The 17,298-nt window shown below is 52.3% G+C and overlaps 5 protein-coding genes and 1 non-coding gene across 6 annotated transcripts; 1 reads left to right on the forward strand and 5 right to left on the reverse strand.

Moving 5' to 3' along the window:
- Positions 1 to 537: 537 nt before the first annotated feature.
- Positions 538 to 2,046, forward strand: SMAC4_03628 (uncharacterized protein). Its single transcript, XM_003351276.2, has 3 exons — positions 538 to 1,000; positions 1,070 to 1,183; positions 1,259 to 2,046. Exons 1-3 carry the CDS (start codon positions 782 to 784, stop codon positions 1,952 to 1,954), a joined length of 1,029 nt encoding a protein of 342 aa, XP_003351324.1. The 5' UTR covers positions 538 to 781; the 3' UTR covers positions 1,955 to 2,046.
- A 151-nt stretch (positions 2,047 to 2,197) lies between these two features.
- SMAC4_14007 (uncharacterized protein) lies at positions 2,198 to 3,988 on the reverse strand (the record flags this gene model as incomplete). The annotated part of the gene is made up of 1 exon (XM_066091729.1): positions 2,198 to 3,988. One exon carries the CDS (start codon positions 3,986 to 3,988, stop codon positions 2,198 to 2,200), a length of 1,791 nt encoding a protein of 596 aa, XP_065947541.1.
- Positions 3,989 to 6,162: 2,174 nt separating this feature from the next.
- Positions 6,163 to 7,683, reverse strand: SMAC4_03629 (uncharacterized protein). The gene is made up of 2 exons (XM_003351277.2): positions 7,587 to 7,683; positions 6,163 to 7,483 (listed from the first exon to the last, which is right to left on the reverse strand). The coding sequence occupies exons 1-2, from the start codon at positions 7,629 to 7,631 to the stop codon at positions 6,320 to 6,322; spliced, it is 1,209 nt and encodes a 402-aa protein (XP_003351325.1). The 5' UTR covers positions 7,632 to 7,683; the 3' UTR covers positions 6,163 to 6,319.
- Positions 7,684 to 9,825: 2,142 nt separating this feature from the next.
- SMAC4_14008 lies at positions 9,826 to 9,898 on the reverse strand. The gene has a single exon. It is a non-coding gene; the product is annotated as a tRNA-Lys (tRNA).
- A 153-nt stretch (positions 9,899 to 10,051) lies between these two features.
- Positions 10,052 to 13,285, reverse strand: SMAC4_03630 (uncharacterized protein). The gene is made up of 2 exons (XM_003351278.2): positions 11,372 to 13,285; positions 10,052 to 11,306 (listed from the first exon to the last, which is right to left on the reverse strand). The coding sequence occupies exons 1-2, from the start codon at positions 12,293 to 12,295 to the stop codon at positions 10,719 to 10,721; spliced, it is 1,512 nt and encodes a 503-aa protein (XP_003351326.2). The 5' UTR covers positions 12,296 to 13,285; the 3' UTR covers positions 10,052 to 10,718.
- Positions 13,286 to 14,262: 977 nt separating this feature from the next.
- SMAC4_03631 (uncharacterized protein) lies at positions 14,263 to 16,677 on the reverse strand (the record flags this gene model as incomplete). Its single annotated transcript, XM_024655439.2, has 2 exons — positions 14,263 to 16,153; positions 16,230 to 16,677. 2 exons carry the CDS (start codon positions 16,675 to 16,677, stop codon positions 15,189 to 15,191), a joined length of 1,413 nt encoding a protein of 470 aa, XP_024511326.1. The 3' UTR covers positions 14,263 to 15,188.
- Positions 16,678 to 17,298: the final 621 nt, after the last annotated feature.

Genomic DNA, 17,298 nt, shown 5'->3' on the forward strand with positions numbered 1-17,298 from the left:
TTCATCCGTGCAACGACTGTAGTTGTACTGAGTGCGGCGAACTTTGATCCCATGCCGCACGGCGGCTGAAGTAGGGCGGAAGGGACGTCTCCGGTTGCACCGCGGGCACTGAACATACCGCAGTAGTTTAAGTCGGAGACGGAAGTTGACATGGTGACTTTGGCCACCTACGTTGCACCTTCAGGGGTATGTCCTAACTCGATGCACTCTCACAAAGTGTCTCGATAGCCTTCACAGCCTTGGAGAACTTCTTCGTATTCCAGATCAAGCTAACGGATAAGCCAGAATTGGACTGTATATGCCCTTTGGTGTCGAGAGCACAATGGCCGACCTATTTGTCCCAGCGCTGAGAGAGTCTTGCAATGGAGGTAGGTAGTGTCCTAGAAATGAATCTCGTACGACGTATTGACGGCCCGTCCACATGAAGAAGACGATGAGACCATACCTCTGTGGATTCATCCCTTCACGTCTATGTGCCGTTGGCAATCACTTATGAAAGCATGATCAACAGCATCGACCGGGACCTGCATTTTGCCCCAGTTACCTGGCCACTCATTCGTTGAATTTTGGTCGTCCAAATGAAACCTCCGCCTACGAGGACGGAGGAAGCAATTCCGACTCTTGATGATGGCTTCATAGGCCGTCACTGAACTAGACGTAGAGAGCGACTTGAGATAAAAAGGCTTCGAGCGGGATGCCATGAAGATGTTTGTGGAGCTTCAGCGTCAAAGTGCCTAGCTCAGTGATCACTCCATCACGACGGAGAGGACGACTATCCACAATGAAGCTCCTCGACATCATTCTGGGCGCTATAGCCGTCGGTTCCGCGTTGGCGGCACCGGCCGGCGACAAGCCTACACCAACAACGACCAAGACCAGCAAGAGGGCAAGCAAGTTCCAGTTCGTCGGCGTCAACCAAAGTGGTGCTGAATTCGGAAACAAAGACCTGCCCGGACAGCTCGGCAAGCACTACACCTGGCCGGTACAGTCGACTATTGACGTGAGTAGATTTGGCTCTAACCCAGCCATTTCCCCGAGAGTGTCAATACTGACTTTGTTGTGATCATAGACTCTCATCGGAAAGGGCTTCAACACTTTCCGGGTTCCCTTCATGATGGAACGGCTCGTGCCCAACAAGTTGACCGGCAGTGTCAACACCACATACTCCCAAGGGCTTGAAAGCGTATGTGGAAGAATCGCTCCTTCCAATGCAGGTGTCCATCCATCCCTTCAGCTAACAACTCTCACACCTCGACAGATCATCCGGTACATCACCAGCAAGGGTGCCTATGCCGTCGTCGACCCGCACAACTTCGGCCGCTACTACGACAAGGTGATCACCGACGTAGACGGCTTCCGCGCCTGGTGGGCCACCACAGCCAAGCTCTTTGCGTCCAACGACCACGTCATCTTCGACACCAACAACGAGTACCACGATATGGACCAGAACCTCGTCTTCCGGCTCAACCAAGCCGCCATCGACGCCATCCGTAGCGTCGGCGCCACCTCCCAGTACATCTTTGTCGAAGGCAACTCGTGGAGCGGTGCATGGACATGGACCTCCTCGGGCAACGGCGCCTCCCTTTTGGGTCTGACCGACCCGCAAGACAAACTCGTCTACGAGATGCACCAGTACCTCGACACCGATGGCTCTGGAACCTCAACGAACTGTGTCTCTTTCACTATCGGCGCCGAGCGGTTACGCGACGCCACGGCCTGGCTGAAGGCCAACGGAAAGAAAGCCGTGCTGGGCGAGACAGCTGGCGGCTCCAACGCGCAGTGCATCAAGGCGCTGACGGGCATGCTGAGCTATATGCAGAGCAACTCGGATGTGTGGACGGGCTGGCTGTGGTGGGGAGGAGGACCGTGGTGGGGCGATTATATCTATGGGATGGAACCGCCTAGTGGGACAGCGTATAAGGGGGTTTTGCCCAGCTTGACGCCTTATATCTGAGTAATGAGGGAAGTGGTGAATGGTGATCTTGTGCAGCAATGGTGTAGCTGTAGTGATGGAGGTGAAGAAGATGGTGATGGCTGTAACGCTGGAAAGGGTATGTGAATGCTAAGGGGAATGAGTAGCTGGAAACAGTCCATGAAGTACAACCGCGCCGTCCGTAACAAATACTACGTTTTAGCGCCTTCTCATCCACGTAATGTCAAGTCAGTCAGCCTGTGGCCAGAGTCCTTGATTTTTAAATCACCGAAGGACAACTCTGCCCCATTGTGGATGTTCCAAAGACGCGCTGAAAGCTGCGGGGACTATCCAAGCAATCTGAGGACATTTTCGATACGCCACCCCGTCAACCCAATCAACGAGAATGGCAGCAAACAGCTGTGGGCATTCGTACTCATAACGCCGAGGCGTCCTTCCGGTGACCTTCTGCACATTGGTGACGTAGTCCTCTTCGCATACCACGTGTGAAATGTCTTCTTCATGACCCATTGGCGAGCCCGAGTGTCTGCCGCTGGCTACAAAGGGATAGGATCCGCGTGCTATAACAACAACATCCTGCCTTCCGTTTAATTCGGGTGGGTAAGTGTAGAAACGCTGTGGCCATTTTGGGCTACAGCATAGCGTGCCACACGGTATCCCGTACTTGTCCTGCAGATAAACAAAAGGGCTTTTCAATATCCTGCTTTGATACGGCGCTTTCTTCAAACGGAAAGAAGCACAAAGAGTGTAAAACCGAAGGGACCCTAGTCTTAGGGGGGCTTCCAAGCCTACGTCCCTGAACGGGTACTCGACGACTTGCACGTTGCCGCAGAGCAAGCGGATATCCTCCGGCATACAGACTTGAGACTTGTCGTGAAACGGGACGACCGACTCATAGCTGTCCTCAAACCACACAACCCATGATTCCAGCCTCGCGTAGAGTTCTTGAAAACGAGTGGTGATTTTTCCTTTCCACGCTACCCAGGACCACGTAGGATACGCATTACCCCGTAATACATCACCGGGCTCTCCAGTTTCCCAGAGTATTGTGATAAAGAATAGCATCGCGTGGCGAGGAAGGCCTATGTGAAAGCTGGATTTTGACCACGACGCGAGGGTCTGCAGAATTCCTTCGAATGCGCTGAGGGCATCTGACTGATAGGTTAATGTGCGTTTGGAATAGTCTCGTAGGCATATGCTGTAGCGGGCCAAGAAAGTGGGAATGTCCCTCGGAAACAGGTACACCTGTGACAGCTCGCGAAGCATGGCGCTTCCACCAAATGTTTCGCTGGTTCTCCTCCGCACGGCTTCATCAAGCCGATCGTAGGGGACATCTTCAAGTGTTATGTCCTCTCGCCAAAGCGCCTGACAACATTGGAACGACACGAGACCGCAGTTGAACGTCAGAGTCCGCCAGGCGAGCACTTTTTCCTGGTAGGCCCAACCCCGATCCTCTAATGGAGCCAGGCCTGCTTCCTCTTCTGCTTTCCTACTAGGCAAAGTGACGAATCTCATGCTATCCGAGAGACGTATTGCTTGGTGCCATGGGTGTTTCTGGTCTCGGGAAAGGAGACCCGCATCGGCATCGAGGCCACTCCTTGCCATGATAACAGCATGAGCAGATCCAAAAATCTCGTTCATGCGAGAAATTGAGGAATGCTTGTTTACTGCATCGTCCTGAACGATACACAATCGATCACACCATAAATATTGCTCGTCAAGAGCAATAAGAAGTTTGATAGCATCCCTGATAGTCTTGGGGAGCATGCTGCTGGAGTAACTGATGCTTCCCGGTTGGCGTAGATGGTGGATATTGTGCTTGAGGGTTTGAAAAGTTGCTTGGCGACCCCAAACGTAACTGAGGGCAAAGTAGTGCGATAGTGAGGGCGTTATTTCTGTCAGACAGCCACGTTGAACATCGACTACCAGTAGTTTGTCACCTTCATAACCTGCTGGAAGCGTGAGTTGAACATGGCCACATTTGTCGCCATGTTCAACTTTGCATTTTGACAGCCAAGTCTTGATCATAGCAACTCTATGTTCCAGGGTCATCATTCGACCACTCCAGGTCAATGACTTGGTTCCAAAACCTGGAAGGTCTTCGTCAAGGGGTACCAGGTCGAACCTTGGAGATATACCGGCTTCTTCAGTCGAAAACTCTAACTTTCGAACATAGAAAGCAGGTGGTCGAGATTTGTTGGTTGTTTCAGCACGGGTATGATCGCAGTAGTCAAGAAGCTCATTGTATGGGAAGGGTTTCTTGAGTTTGGTCTTCATCATCCCGGTGTCTGCCTTAGCGTTGGAGTCGCCAGAGGGGTATCCAGGGTTTGGAGAAGCCATCACGGGTGAGGAGAGCTTCTTGAGTCGGATTTTCGCGTTGCCACGGATTCGGGGGTGATCAGAGGTGAGCCCAAACATGTCCGACAAAAGTTCGCAGAGGTTACAGCGAAGGCGGTTCTTGAAGATCGAGTTGATAGAGCCAATCTCAACGCAAGGGTCGTCGTTGCACCCATTATGATCCATTGCGCCCCTCAACCACATTTCCACGATGAGTGGACAAAGACCTTCACATCTTTCACAAAGATATTCCATCTCGTTTTGCCTCGTGGACCATTTGATGTGCCTGAGGAACTCATTCGGTAGAGGAGCTCCCATCTTGTAGTCTGGGTGTGTATAACAGATTCTGAATTTTGAGGGCGAGCGGAGAGGGTGAATATGTGTCGTCTTCGATCGTGGTAAGAGTACAAGCCCTATTATTCTCGAGTAGTAGCGGTTATGGGAAATACTGATTGGGGAATGGGCGAAAGAGAAGGAGAGAAGTGTTCCTCGGGTGGACAACAGGACGCTCAGGGCCTAGTGCAAGGCGAGGTGATGAATTGATATTCAACAAAGCCGCAACGCAGCGACAACAATGTTTGTAACCACATAAAGTACAAATTTGTCTGGGCTGCAGTAAGATAACTTGTCAGCAAGTAAACAACCGGATGACACAAAACACATAACAGTCGAGCACCTCTGAAGGACCTTCAGGAGGCGATGCCATCGCCTCGACTTCCTCCGCCTCTTAATACCGGCCGATGCCTTGAAGATTTGATTCGACTATGTCGTCACGTTTTCAAGACTTGGACCCTTAGTATCAGCAGCGAGGGGGCGTGGCGCAGCCACTCAGTCAGCCCTACCTTCGGCTGGAACGCTACCGCATTCGGAAATGATGTGCGTAAGAAACAATTCATTTTCTTGCATGGTGTTGGCGTGAAGATGATAAAGAGTAGCTGAGAGGCAATGCTAGATTTTGTGTACAATGTAAAAAATAAAGTGTTGGTGAATTAATGGAATGGACATAGTGAGGGAAAAGGTCGAAGGAGGTCGAAGATCTGGAGAAATGTTCGGATATCCGGTGGAAAAAGGAACCAGCCACTCAATGTCCTTTGTTTCCCTCCCAGTTCCAACTCACTCAGACATTCGTCTTGTACCTGCCCGACGATGGGCTCTTTCCTAGCGGTGGTTCCTTCTCTAACTGTCAACTAGTTCCTTCCCTTACTAAACTGCATCGTTCAAATACTGGCAGTCGCGAATTGACTGCAGAACCCAGCCAGATGCGCATGGGCCGAGATAGGTACGCTACTCTCTTAATTCCGGAACTACCGCAGCAGCTTCGACTTTACCGATCAAAGGGCATTCGACGGAATAAACAGGAAAAAAAATACTTCGCTGGGAAACCGCTTGGTGAAAGCCCAGATCGCTAGATGTTAAAATATTCGCTAGATGATCGCTTTCTCCACATATTCCTATTAAATGTTTCGCTATAGATATTCACTATTTCACTAAGGATACTCGCTGTTGTTCGCTGAAGTGAATATGCTACAGTGGGTGAGCCCACCATAGGAGAGTGCCCAGGACTTGCCTGGACAGCTCTCCCATAGCTAGCGTTTGGAAAGTTCGAACGGGCGACCTCCCAATTTGTACGCCGAACGCGGAAGGAGGGAGCAACAGGGGTAACCGCTGCACCACGAAACCATTTCTGACCGTTGTTACCCACTCTACGATTACACTAACCTTATAAAGGGCAATTTGGGCTTATGCATATTGCGAATTTCCCCAAATTGGAAAAAGTCCGCAACGTCTCGACTTCGGAGTTTGGACAACGCACCTTGAGCGAAGCAAAGACCAGAAAAGGAAAACACATCGACACGCTCACTCAGTGCTGGACAGGTTTTTTTTTTTTTGCAATGCGTGTGAACTTGTTATTTATAGCGGATAACAACCCCGATACCCAAACGCCGTCGCTTCATGCTACATCCCAAAACAAAAGAAACAACAAAACCCGGAAACAAAACAACAACATGCTCCCCATGGATGTCCTTCAATCATCCGACCCCGACACAATCAGGAAGTATATCCCAAAGGCGTAACCCCCTGTCTAAACGGCCTCTGCAGACTCTCGATCTTCACCAGATCGGGCTTCCACACGCCCTTCGTCCGTTCACTATGCAACTTCAACCCCGGGATCCCCTCCGCCAGCCGATGAAACACCTCATGCTCCTCCGGCTGCACGCTCTTAAAGAATAGCGGCTCCCACATGATCCCCCTCTCCTTCTCCTCCGCTCTCATCCTCCTCTGCGCCTGCTCGACCCTCGTCTTCTCGTTCAACACCATCCGCATATCCCCATCCCGCATCCCCTTAAACACGCCCTCCCACGCCTTTCTTGACTCCCACGGATCCTGCTCCGCCAGCGGATCAATCACCATCGGCACCGGCTGGTTCTCGGGCGCATCGATATCATACACCTCCACCGTCTCGCCCATGCGCGGGTTTCGCACCTTCCACCCTCCTTCGCTCCAGCAGCCTTTTACTTCATACAGCGTCTGGTTTGACGGGTCATCTCGATGAAAAATCCTTGCCTCAAACGAGTTGCGCTTTCCCCTGATCATGCCTTCCCCCGTAAACCTGATCTCGGCTTGATACCCACTACTCCCAATGATCGAATACGTGCCCAGCACCTCGGGGTACATACTCCCTCTCAGAATCCCGCGCACTTGGGCATCCAGAAGCGGCATCAAGTAATCCTCCTCAAACCGATCAATATGCAACACTGCATGTCCGACCTGGCGGATATTGACCGTCCCGTTGAAACTCATCTCCACGCGCGCATACCCGGTCGACCGGATCCCGTGCTCGGCGTCGCTGACGTGCATGGCCGTGATGGGCGGGTGGTGGCTGACTTGCTCGGACACCAAAGTGGTGGTGCATTTCTTCTCGGCGTCGGTCCAGGAGGCGAGGAAGAGCTCGCCGAGGAAGGCGTTGAGCGGCTTCTTGATGCTGCTGTTCTTGGAACCTGAAGAGCCAATGTAGAGCTGCGATCGCAGGGCGACGAGGAACCATTTGAGGACGAGGAGCATGCGCTTTTCGGGGTCGGATTCTAGTGAAGGGGCGGCGAAGACGGAGGGGCGTTGCGCCCAGCAGTGGCCTACTTCGACGACGGAGGAGGGGGCGAGGAGGTGGGGAGGGCCGGTGATGTTGGAGAGGTCGCCTTGGACTGTTGCTAGGAACTGGAGTAAAGAGGTGTGTTAGTGATGAATGGCCTTGGAGCAAACAATGCTAGCAAGCAGGTGGGTTGGCAGAGGGTGGGTAGAAGAGGAGAGGGATGCGTACTTTGGCAAGATCTCGTACTCGAGACCCGACTGATTTGTGATCCATGGCTGAAGAGGGTTGGTGAATGTAGGTCGGTTACTGTGAGTTGTGATACTCAACACACAAAGGAATTGTGAGGTCCGACGGAGGTTTATATCAGATCAAATGATCGTCCCGACGTTGACGTTTTGTATCCTTTCCACTTGGGCCTGCCAAGATGCGATGCGCCTGTCAGTTGATCTTGGTCGCTTAGCTTCGATCTTATTGTGCTTGTTAATTGTTGATGTATCGGTTCGGTTGGTGGAGTACGGTACGGTACAATATGCCTGTCGAATAGGTATCCAAACAACTTAAAGCGTGGCTATGGTATTATGGGTTGATGTCGTCGTCGTTGTTCGTTGTTAGTGGGTTTGCCAAGACGGCATGTGTAAGTGATGTGTAAGTCGATCTTGGCTAGTCGATTCCGATCTTTGTGTAACTTTTGGTGTTGATGCATCGACCGTTGGGAAAATCGAAGCGAAGGGGGTTGCAGCCGGTAAAAGAAACAACACAATGGAAATCAGGAACAGCAGAAACTAAAAGAAGAATAAGCGCCGTGCTTATTTGCGAAAGACCCGTGTGTCAAAAAACATGAAGTTGAGAATAGGTTCTACGCAGGATTATATCTGAGCACTCGGACCCTTGGTGACTCGTGGGTAAGGGGCATCGGATCGAGTTTCTGTTTCACATCTGTCGCGAACTTGCGATATCTGTCGCAGCTCCTTCGCCTTATAACCTGCGATGAGGAATTTCGTTCCTCTATTATTATAGAGCTTGGGATCCCTAGCCAACCAGTTCGTTCATCTAAGCGTCTCGTCTTTTACCTTGTCACTATGCGCTGGAGTGCTTAAACTGTATCCAAACTCTCGATCATGATGGGTTGTGACTACCACTTACACGACCTAACTCCGTCCGGCATATGTACACAAAACATTACCTGAGCATGACACAACCTACCGTCAACGCATCACTTGCCGTGACATCGGCGTCGTGGCATCATGGCATTTTGACAGGTCCCCTTCCTGGCATGTTCATCGAACACATCGAATCGAACCTGTCGGAGACTTTTCCTCAACTTCCTACCGTGACGCAGATCGTGGGAATTCCGGGATTCCGGGCGCTATCAACGTAACGTGTGGATGCTAAGAAAGATGCACTGCATGCGCCACTAACATTACATGTCGCGTGGTGAGGCATCTTGATGAATTTTGGCGAGGAAGTTGACGATGAAAGACTTTAATTGCGCCCACCTTATACTCACATCTCAGTAGAAATGACTCCTCCACCGGTTCATCCTTTTCGGTTTCATTACCGGTAGAGAGCCCAGCGAGAACCGCCCCGATACTCAGGTCGGTATTGACTGCCGGCCCGGGTGTCACGGTATGTATTTTGTAGTGTATGACGGGGCCACCTCCGGCGCCGACGTCATCACAGCTGGACCCCTGGACCCCTAAAAACTTGGACATGTTTAGCGCCTTTATCACTACCAGTACCTCAAGGCACAGAACAAAAACACAAACTTTTGGAGTCGGAACAACAACGAGGGGAGCCAAATTAAATCAAAGTGGTAAATTGATAGCTGATTAGATTGGAAGGTCGAAGAGTGGAAGAAGGACGGTAGTGCACCGCTGAATCCCGCCGGCTCAAATACCTACAGTGGGAGAAGCAGTATCACAACCTCCAAGGTCGAGAGCCTCAAGAAACGGAACACGGGGCGGGAGTTGTGCCCTGAAACAACAGAGCTCGACTGCCCGTTGGGGCTAAATGGGATATCAACCATAACGAGTTTCCTTTCCTAACTCTACGTACCGATGTCAACGTCTGGTTGACCAGCTGTGAGCCTGTCTCGTCCGGACCATCCGGGCCTGTAGGACTGTACTGTCATCGATGACTTCACCTTCTTGCAACGGCCTCGGGTCTCTCTTCTATATGTCGCAGATATATGAAGGCGCTTATCTCACTCTGTCGGGTGCATTGGTTTTGATGTATGGAACACGGGCATCATTGGTCTCGTTTGATCGCCAACCGCCCTTCCAATCCGCGAGCCCGTGTCTGCATATAATCAAGTTGTCGAGGGCGGCAAATCCAAGAAAAAAACATGGGAAAAAAGAAAAGCCCCCAAAGAAAACATGGGGTAAAATAGAATTTAGGAACAGAGAACGGGCGAGAAGGGCGGGAAAAAAAATGCAAAAGAGAAGATGTTGTTGAACATCGGGAATTGAGCCCGACGTGGGGGTCGAACCCACAACCTTGAGATTAAGAGTCTCACGCTCTACCGATTGAGCTAGCCGGGCAGCTTCAAGCTGCCATTGGTGGTTAAAGTTGGGCCAGAACTTTGTCATTAAGAACGTACTTCGAGGCATTCGCACAGCCGTTGTTGGATGAAGCATCTGATAATGTGTACAGACATGGTTGAACCTCATGCTCGATCCAGGGGCTTTAAATGTAGTTAAAGAGCTCTTTATTATCTTTTATTATCGTCGTCGTTATCAGCAGATGTGTCCGACTTGATGTGCCATCTGGTTTCCCCATGGTAGTCAGTAAGTGCCTTATCCCCAAAGCCAACCATAACGCCATCTATCTTATCCATCATCATCTCCCGAGTTCAAGCATTACTACACAAGGTATTCGCCAAAATCATCCCGCTCAGATCATCCCAGTCCCATGGTATATCCAGCGGACTTCCTTCCCAACATCAGCAAGCATATTATGCTTCGCATTTGTGCTCCAAGCTGTTATGCAATTGCCGATGACCGAGCCCCAAATCCCAATCCCGCTTTAGGTTTGCTTTGAATATTCTCAGCTCTCTGATTTCTCCCAAGTGCCGGATGGAATGCGGCAGGCGTTGAGGCCAAATTGGAGGGCTGGTCAGTCGTGGAGTCAACACCGGTGATTACATCACCAAGATCACTGTCGATACCCCGTAAAGACAACATCGAAGTGATGTCCTCGCACGCGTTTCGCGCGCCCCCACAAATGCACTTGTGGAGTGACAGCAAGGTCCGTGATGGGCACGTCCCTGATGTACCCATACCCATCAGACCCTTAAATCTAGCGTCATGCAGGGCATGATGCCTCTATGATTAAATACCTTTTTTTTGTTGTACGTGGCCTTTAACTCTCAAGGTTGGGCCACTGGATCTTGTTGCAGACCTTCTCCTTCTCGGTCCACTCCTTGATCTTTTCAACGTCCCATCCACTGATCGTCTGCTGCGCCCCTTCTTTCTTGGGCACCGGCTTCCCCAGGATGAAGGACTTGTGCATGGCACACTTTCCATCCTCGTACTTGTATTGCACGCAATCATCGGGGGGCAAGCTTTTGCACGCCGCTTCGCAGTCAGAGGCTGACCGGTGGGCAACCTTTTCCAGTTCGTTGTATTCTTCCGACTTCTTCATGCGGTGGAGCGTACCGTCGTCCCATTTCTTTGCGGCGAGGTCGACATAGAAACGGTCGTCGGACTTGTTGTCCCAGTCGAGCTGCTCGCGCTTGAGCTTGGGTTCGAGATATTCGTGGTAGATGTCCTTGATGAGAAGGGGTCGCGGATTTCCGGATGCGAGCTGCTCTTTGCGGAAGCGGCGCTCGAATTCCCAAAACGTGTTGATCTCTTCGCTATTCATGTGATGCATCGTGACGATCGGGTGGCACCAATGCCAGGGACCAAACGGAAGCGTCGCGGGTTTCTCGCCGTTAATGGTTGGCCACTGAAACGCAACATCGGTTAGTACGAGTGCCTTGTTTTCGTGCGCGGCAGAAGAAGAAAACTCACCATTTGTTCGACAGATACGTCAGCATTGTCCTTGAGCGCCAAGGCAAAGACGTAGTCTCCGCAGCATTCGCGCTTTGCGCGCAAGTCGTACCTTTGTCCCACACCAGGATTCTCTCCGACGAGCGCCTTCATCGAGGCCTTGCTGACAATATAACCCGACCCGCCATGGCCGAAGCTGAAGCCCTGGATCAAGGTGACACTGCCAAGGTAGTGCTTCTTGTTCGGGTTCAGTTTACCTAGCCATTGTACCAGGTTGGGCCACAGGACATATGTGTCGGCGTCTACAAAGACGTACCAGTCGTAGTCTGGGCGCAACTTGTACGTCTGCTCCGCCATGTGGACATTCTTATACTTGTCGAGATTCCAGCCTTCGGTCGCGGGGTTGCCCTGCTTGTTGCAGCCTTCGACGTCAACAGGGCACGCCTTCTGGCGACGGTACAGGTCGAAGTCCGAGTTCCCCTCCATGGCCTCGGCTGACACGTTGGACAAGCTGTCATACACCTGGTATCCGCCAATCTTCTGTTCCATATCGCTAAAGATGAGGAAATCGGGCACACATTTGAGCACCGTCAGAAGCTGGGTAGGCACGCGGTTGAAGGACTCGGACGCGCCCGTCTTCATGACGACCAGAATATTGTCGGGAATCGGGTAGCCGGCGCACTCTGGGTTCTTCGAGGGATGTGGCCTCGGGCCAGGAGCATTGTGTTCCGGCGGCGGTGGGGGACCATGGGGACCATGGCCATCAGACTGGTAGAGAGGGTCGTCGACGGCAGCCCAGCCACCGAGCCGCCTCGAGGTGGCCAGGAGGAGAAGCAAACTGATTGTCGCACATAGTGCGATGGTAATGGATTTGCGCGTGAACATTCTGGGCAGCGTGGGTATGTAGAAGAGGCTGTCTTGGCCACGACGGGGCGTCTTGATCATTTGAAGGGAAACGGTTCAGGTCGCAGTCGCATAGAAAAAAGGCAGACGTCATGCCACTCTCTAATTCCCCATTGAACAGATCCACCAGGTTCGACGATCGCCTGGAGAACCAAGAAAGAGGTGGGTGAAGGTGTATCTTTAGGTGGTGCCTTTGGTGGAGGGCAGCAGGGGCAGCGAGTGGAAATCAGGACCAAGCTTGTCTCTTGTGATGGCGCGAGCCGGGGATCTTTCAGGTGGGCTCGGCACAAAGTTTAAACATCGACGCCGGAATGCAGGGGTTGCGGGGCCTGGTTAAATTTGGAAGGAATGGAGAACGTGGGAATGTGGCAGAGTGGACGCTAGACAGGGCTGAAAGGGGAATTAGTGAGCGACTAGAGGTAACAAATACGAGCCCGCCATATCAGGACCCGCGCCTGAATGGTTGGAGATATCAATGGCTCGAAGAAACCGGCCAAGCGGACGGAGAGGCGAGTCAAGGCCATTCACGCATGTTGCTTGTTCGAGGTAGCAAACCGACAGATGTAAAGGTGTGGGTGAAGCATAAGGTCTCTACAAGGAGGCGAGGGGGGAGACGGAGGGGGCGGTGTCGACTTGAAAAGGGCTGGAAATGTCTCTCATCGGAGGTTGAATGGACTGACGACGGAGCACACGGTAGAGTAAATAAAATAAGCTGTCTTTCCGTGTCTCATACACGTTGGTTCGTGGTGTGGGTGGGTGGCTCTCCTCTGCATGGAGCCTGAACGGGTACACACCCAGAACAGCTTGGCGGCCGTTGACAGGAACGGGATGCTATAACACGGGACGAGTCGTCCGATGTCAGAGCCGGGTCGCCGGTACCTCTTGGTCTATGGAGGATGACGCGCCGGCCTGGTATCGGTAACTTGGCTGCGAGGTGCTTGGAGATATTGGGTTTCCTCCTGTATGGTCACTCTGTCCAAGGGATTGGAATTGACTACAAAAACCGAATCACGATGTCGGAGGGCGTGGGAGTAGTGTAAGTACAAATGCCGCGGTACCTGCCAATCGAGGCATGGACAACGATGTGGCTGCCGCCCGTTTACTGCTGTGATTCGCATGTAATCGCCAAACACTGCGATGATCCCTCTCCGATCCACCAAATTCCAGGGCAGACTCTCAGGGGAAGCAAGGCAAGATGAAGATCCCGAGGTCGTCTTAAACAGAGTGTGTGAGGCGCCCTTGTTTCAGAACGAATTGTGACTGTTGATCGCGTTGATGCTCATCAGCTTTATGTTATTCACTCAAGCAAACTCACATGTTCCAAACTGAACATGTTCAGGGAGATTCCATTCTCTTCGTCCTTTACTCTTTTTCAGATTGGTGCCTGGAAATGTTCCCAAAACGCCCTAACGCAAGGTGCAACCGGCTAGGCAGGCCTAGGGTCCCCACACCCACCCGCGGGGCCGCGGCCGCCTGTCTTCTACACTACATATCGTGTAGAGGTAAGGTATGTACGCAGTAGGCCGCTCCTGCCAAAACACCCGCCAAACTGTTAGACATCCCACCCTAATTTTTTTTTTTTTTTTTTTTTTTTCCAACGTTACCGTTGGCAGTCACGAGTCTCTCTCGAGATGCGTATCGTGTCTCGAGACAACGAATCCAAAAGGTTTCTTCAAGAACTTGAAGCATGAATACTGAAACTCAATTTTCGTCTTGAGACGAACATGACTCTTTGATCAACACTTTTCGTTATGTCTGTCCTCTTCCTTGGTTTCCAGCTTCAATTTCCACTCAACTTTTGTGAGGGAACACCCCTGCAGTTGGCCAACGCCTGGAAAGGTCTGCACTGCACCAAAAAGGGGCACATGTACACATACTTGCACACGGTAGGGCCCCCGATGCGCCATCGGTTTGATAGTGTCAAGTCTATCTGGCAGCGCCTACCTATTCCGATCGATTCCATGTGCTAATTCCATCCATCACAATTCACAGAGCGCTAGCCAGTCAGAATTCGATGCTACTCTGACAAGAATACGAGCGTTCGGTAGAAGTTCAACGACCAATGAGCTTCCACTCCCATCAGCGGACATACGGTACCGGCCGCCATAAACCAGTCGTTTTGCCATTGTAGCATTTCTGCCATGCTGCTTGACTCCGGCGAAGAGGACCCGGGCGGCCGTCTCAACAATCCCAAAGACAGACAATGGCGACCGCTAAGCTTCATGGAAATCAGTTTCAACCCAACTTGATGTCTGCCGCGGCCGCCACCACCGGCCCGCCTTTGGTGGTATTGTTGTTGGGGCGGTTTTCGGCGGAAATTGGAAACAGACAGCCACATTTCGGGACAGGAACCAGGCCCGTGCCACATCATCACCGATTGCCCTGGGCTGGGCGGCCTTCGGCGGTCTAGACCGCTAGGGCCTGGAACTTCAGGGCAACGCTAGTGACGCAGGCCTTTGGACCACGGAGGATATCTGCCAAGCTAAAGCAATGAAGCCATCGCGGGATCACAACATGACTGTTTACACTTCCACAATTTTCTATCCTAATACAGCCAGCAGATGCGTGCCGGTGATGGAGGGCGAGGAGCTTATGAGATAGGAAGACGAGAAAGCTGGAAGAAGCTGGTAAGAACCACACTACTCTCAAGCTCCGTCTTCCTTCAAGGTGATGCCATCCGCGGCAACTTTGCCCGTGGAGGGAGTATGCAGTTAAACGGGCAGTCTCTGCACGCGGAGACAACTATGCCCCACCCACTGTCAATTATGATGTTTGAGGTGACCGCGAACGGGCATTGCCTTCCTGCCTTTACAACCACAACAACAATCACGATCACAACTCCGCGTACGGTGCCTCCGATCATGAAAGAACCGCATATCCCAACCCAATGCCAAGTCGAATCGAACTACCACCTACATACTACGAGTCTACCCGACTAACCCTGCCTCGCCTGCTGCTGCTGCCTCCCTAACTCCTCTCGAAATACATTACTATTCCCTCTTCCAACTTGTGGTGGAGAATAGTCGGACTCGTAAGTCGGAGGACTCGTCGGCCTTCTCGTGGGCGGTGACCAACTCGACCGATCCGTAAGCTCGAACACACCGCCATCGACACCACCACCGCCTCCCGCTGCCGCTGCCGCTCCCGACCCTGACTTGATGGCTTCCTCGTACGCGGGAGGATCCGAGTCCACTCTTGTTGCCCCAGCAGTGTTGCCCGGCGCGGTGCCGACACGTTCCGAATAGCTCTGGCGGATGCCGTATCCGTTTCTGCCGCCGCTCGCTCGCTTGGCCCTGCCGAATAACCCGCCCAGGAAACCACCGCCGCCGGAGAACAAGGGAGGATTACTGGGTATTGGACCCGAGCCTGAGGCAGAAGAGGAGTTGCGATTGCGATTGGGATGGATGGTGGGGGTGCCATTGCGCTCCTTGCGTTTTCTGTGGACATACATTATTACGAGAAGGAGGAGGCCGACAAAGGTGATGGGGACGGCGATGGCGACGGTTTTTTGGGTGGACGACATATCACTATCTGGGGCGGGGGCAGGGGCGGGGGCGGGGGTGGTCGGCCAGTCGTCCTCGTCTTCTGCAAACAAATCCTCCTTGTCGGTAACCCAAACCACCGGGCCGGGGATGAGTCCCTTTTCGCTCCTGACTTCGTCGAGATTGTAGAGGATCAGGGAGATGTTGACGCCCGTGGGATTGTGTCTTTCCCTGAAAGTCCAGGGCTGGTATTGGCTCCACCAGGAGTCATCAATATACCAGTAGGCAAAGCCCCGGTCGGCATTGGATTTTACTAAAAGATCCATGTGGATGATCGACTTGTCGGCTTGGAGAAATTCGATACGGACGCCGACTGTTTCTTTTGCTGGTTCGGCGAAGTAGGAGGGGTCCCATACGACTGTTTTTTTTTTCCGGTTACGGGGTAAGTAAAATGGTCGGTATCATATGGAAGAGAGGTAAATGGGATTTCTCACTGTAGTACCCCTTTCCAGGCCTCAAGACGGTGTCCCGCTTGGGTATGCAAAACAAGGGCTTGTCGTCGTCGTCGTCGAGCGACTGCACCACATTCTCGCATGCCAAGTAGTCGCCTGTTATGTTCCATTGGGATATGCCCGTCGGGGTTGGGTTGACACCGGTGTAAGTGACTGGCTTGGTACCGCCCTCAAGGCTGGTGTATACGCTGGATGCGGTAAGGTAGTCTGGCGGTGCAGACAGAGCAGTCGGTGCTCCGTTGGCGTCCACCGTAGGGGTGGGAGTTATGGTCGTGAAATGGGTGCTACCGGCGTGTTCTGTGGCGCTGACGTGCACCCAGACCAGAGGACTTGGGCCGACAATTGTTTCTGGGGCTTGAGGTTGTGGTAAGGCGTTGGCGAGGCCGGCGACTGTTGCCGCGATCGCCCGGAGGGTAGACCGTGGACTCATCTTGGGATGTTCAAACAAGGCTATCCCCAAGCTTGACTTTGGCGGTGGTTCAGAATCCTGGGGTTGATGAAGACTACCTCTAGAGACGAGATGAGGTGATCCGCCCGAAACTCAGGCACGGTACAGCTACCTTTTGTTGTGCTTCCGTCGTTTTGGGAATCCCACTCTATTTACACCGTATTAGGACCAAGTTTCACAGCCCCCAGAGGGTGCTTGGGTGACACATACATTGTGGACTGCTGACAACCGCGGTCCGTCTTCTCACGATTGAAGAATCCGTCCCCCTGGTGTTATATGGATGTGCCCGATGGGTAGGATGGGCCGAAGTTGCTGCCAACGCCACAACTCGAAATTTGGGTTCTCTTATGTTCTGGTGGCCGGATGCTGCTAATCCCTGCGAAGTAAGCTAAAGGGTTGGACTTGGAGCGCTTGGAAGGCTTGGTGTTGAGTCTAGGTCCCACGGGCAGGTTAGCGCTTCTTGGCTTCATCAGGCAACGATAATAAGGATAAGTACCCGTCGGCATCTCCAATAGGATGAGACTTCAAAAACGTTTACTGTACCAAAAAAGGGTTTCCAAGTAACACACAAAGATTGAGCGAGAATATCATCATTCTAGTGTA

Source organism: Sordaria macrospora, chromosome 6, assembly GCF_033870435.1.
Source record: "Sordaria macrospora chromosome 6, complete sequence".
Lineage (NCBI taxonomy): Eukaryota > Fungi > Ascomycota > Sordariomycetes > Sordariales > Sordariaceae > Sordaria > Sordaria macrospora.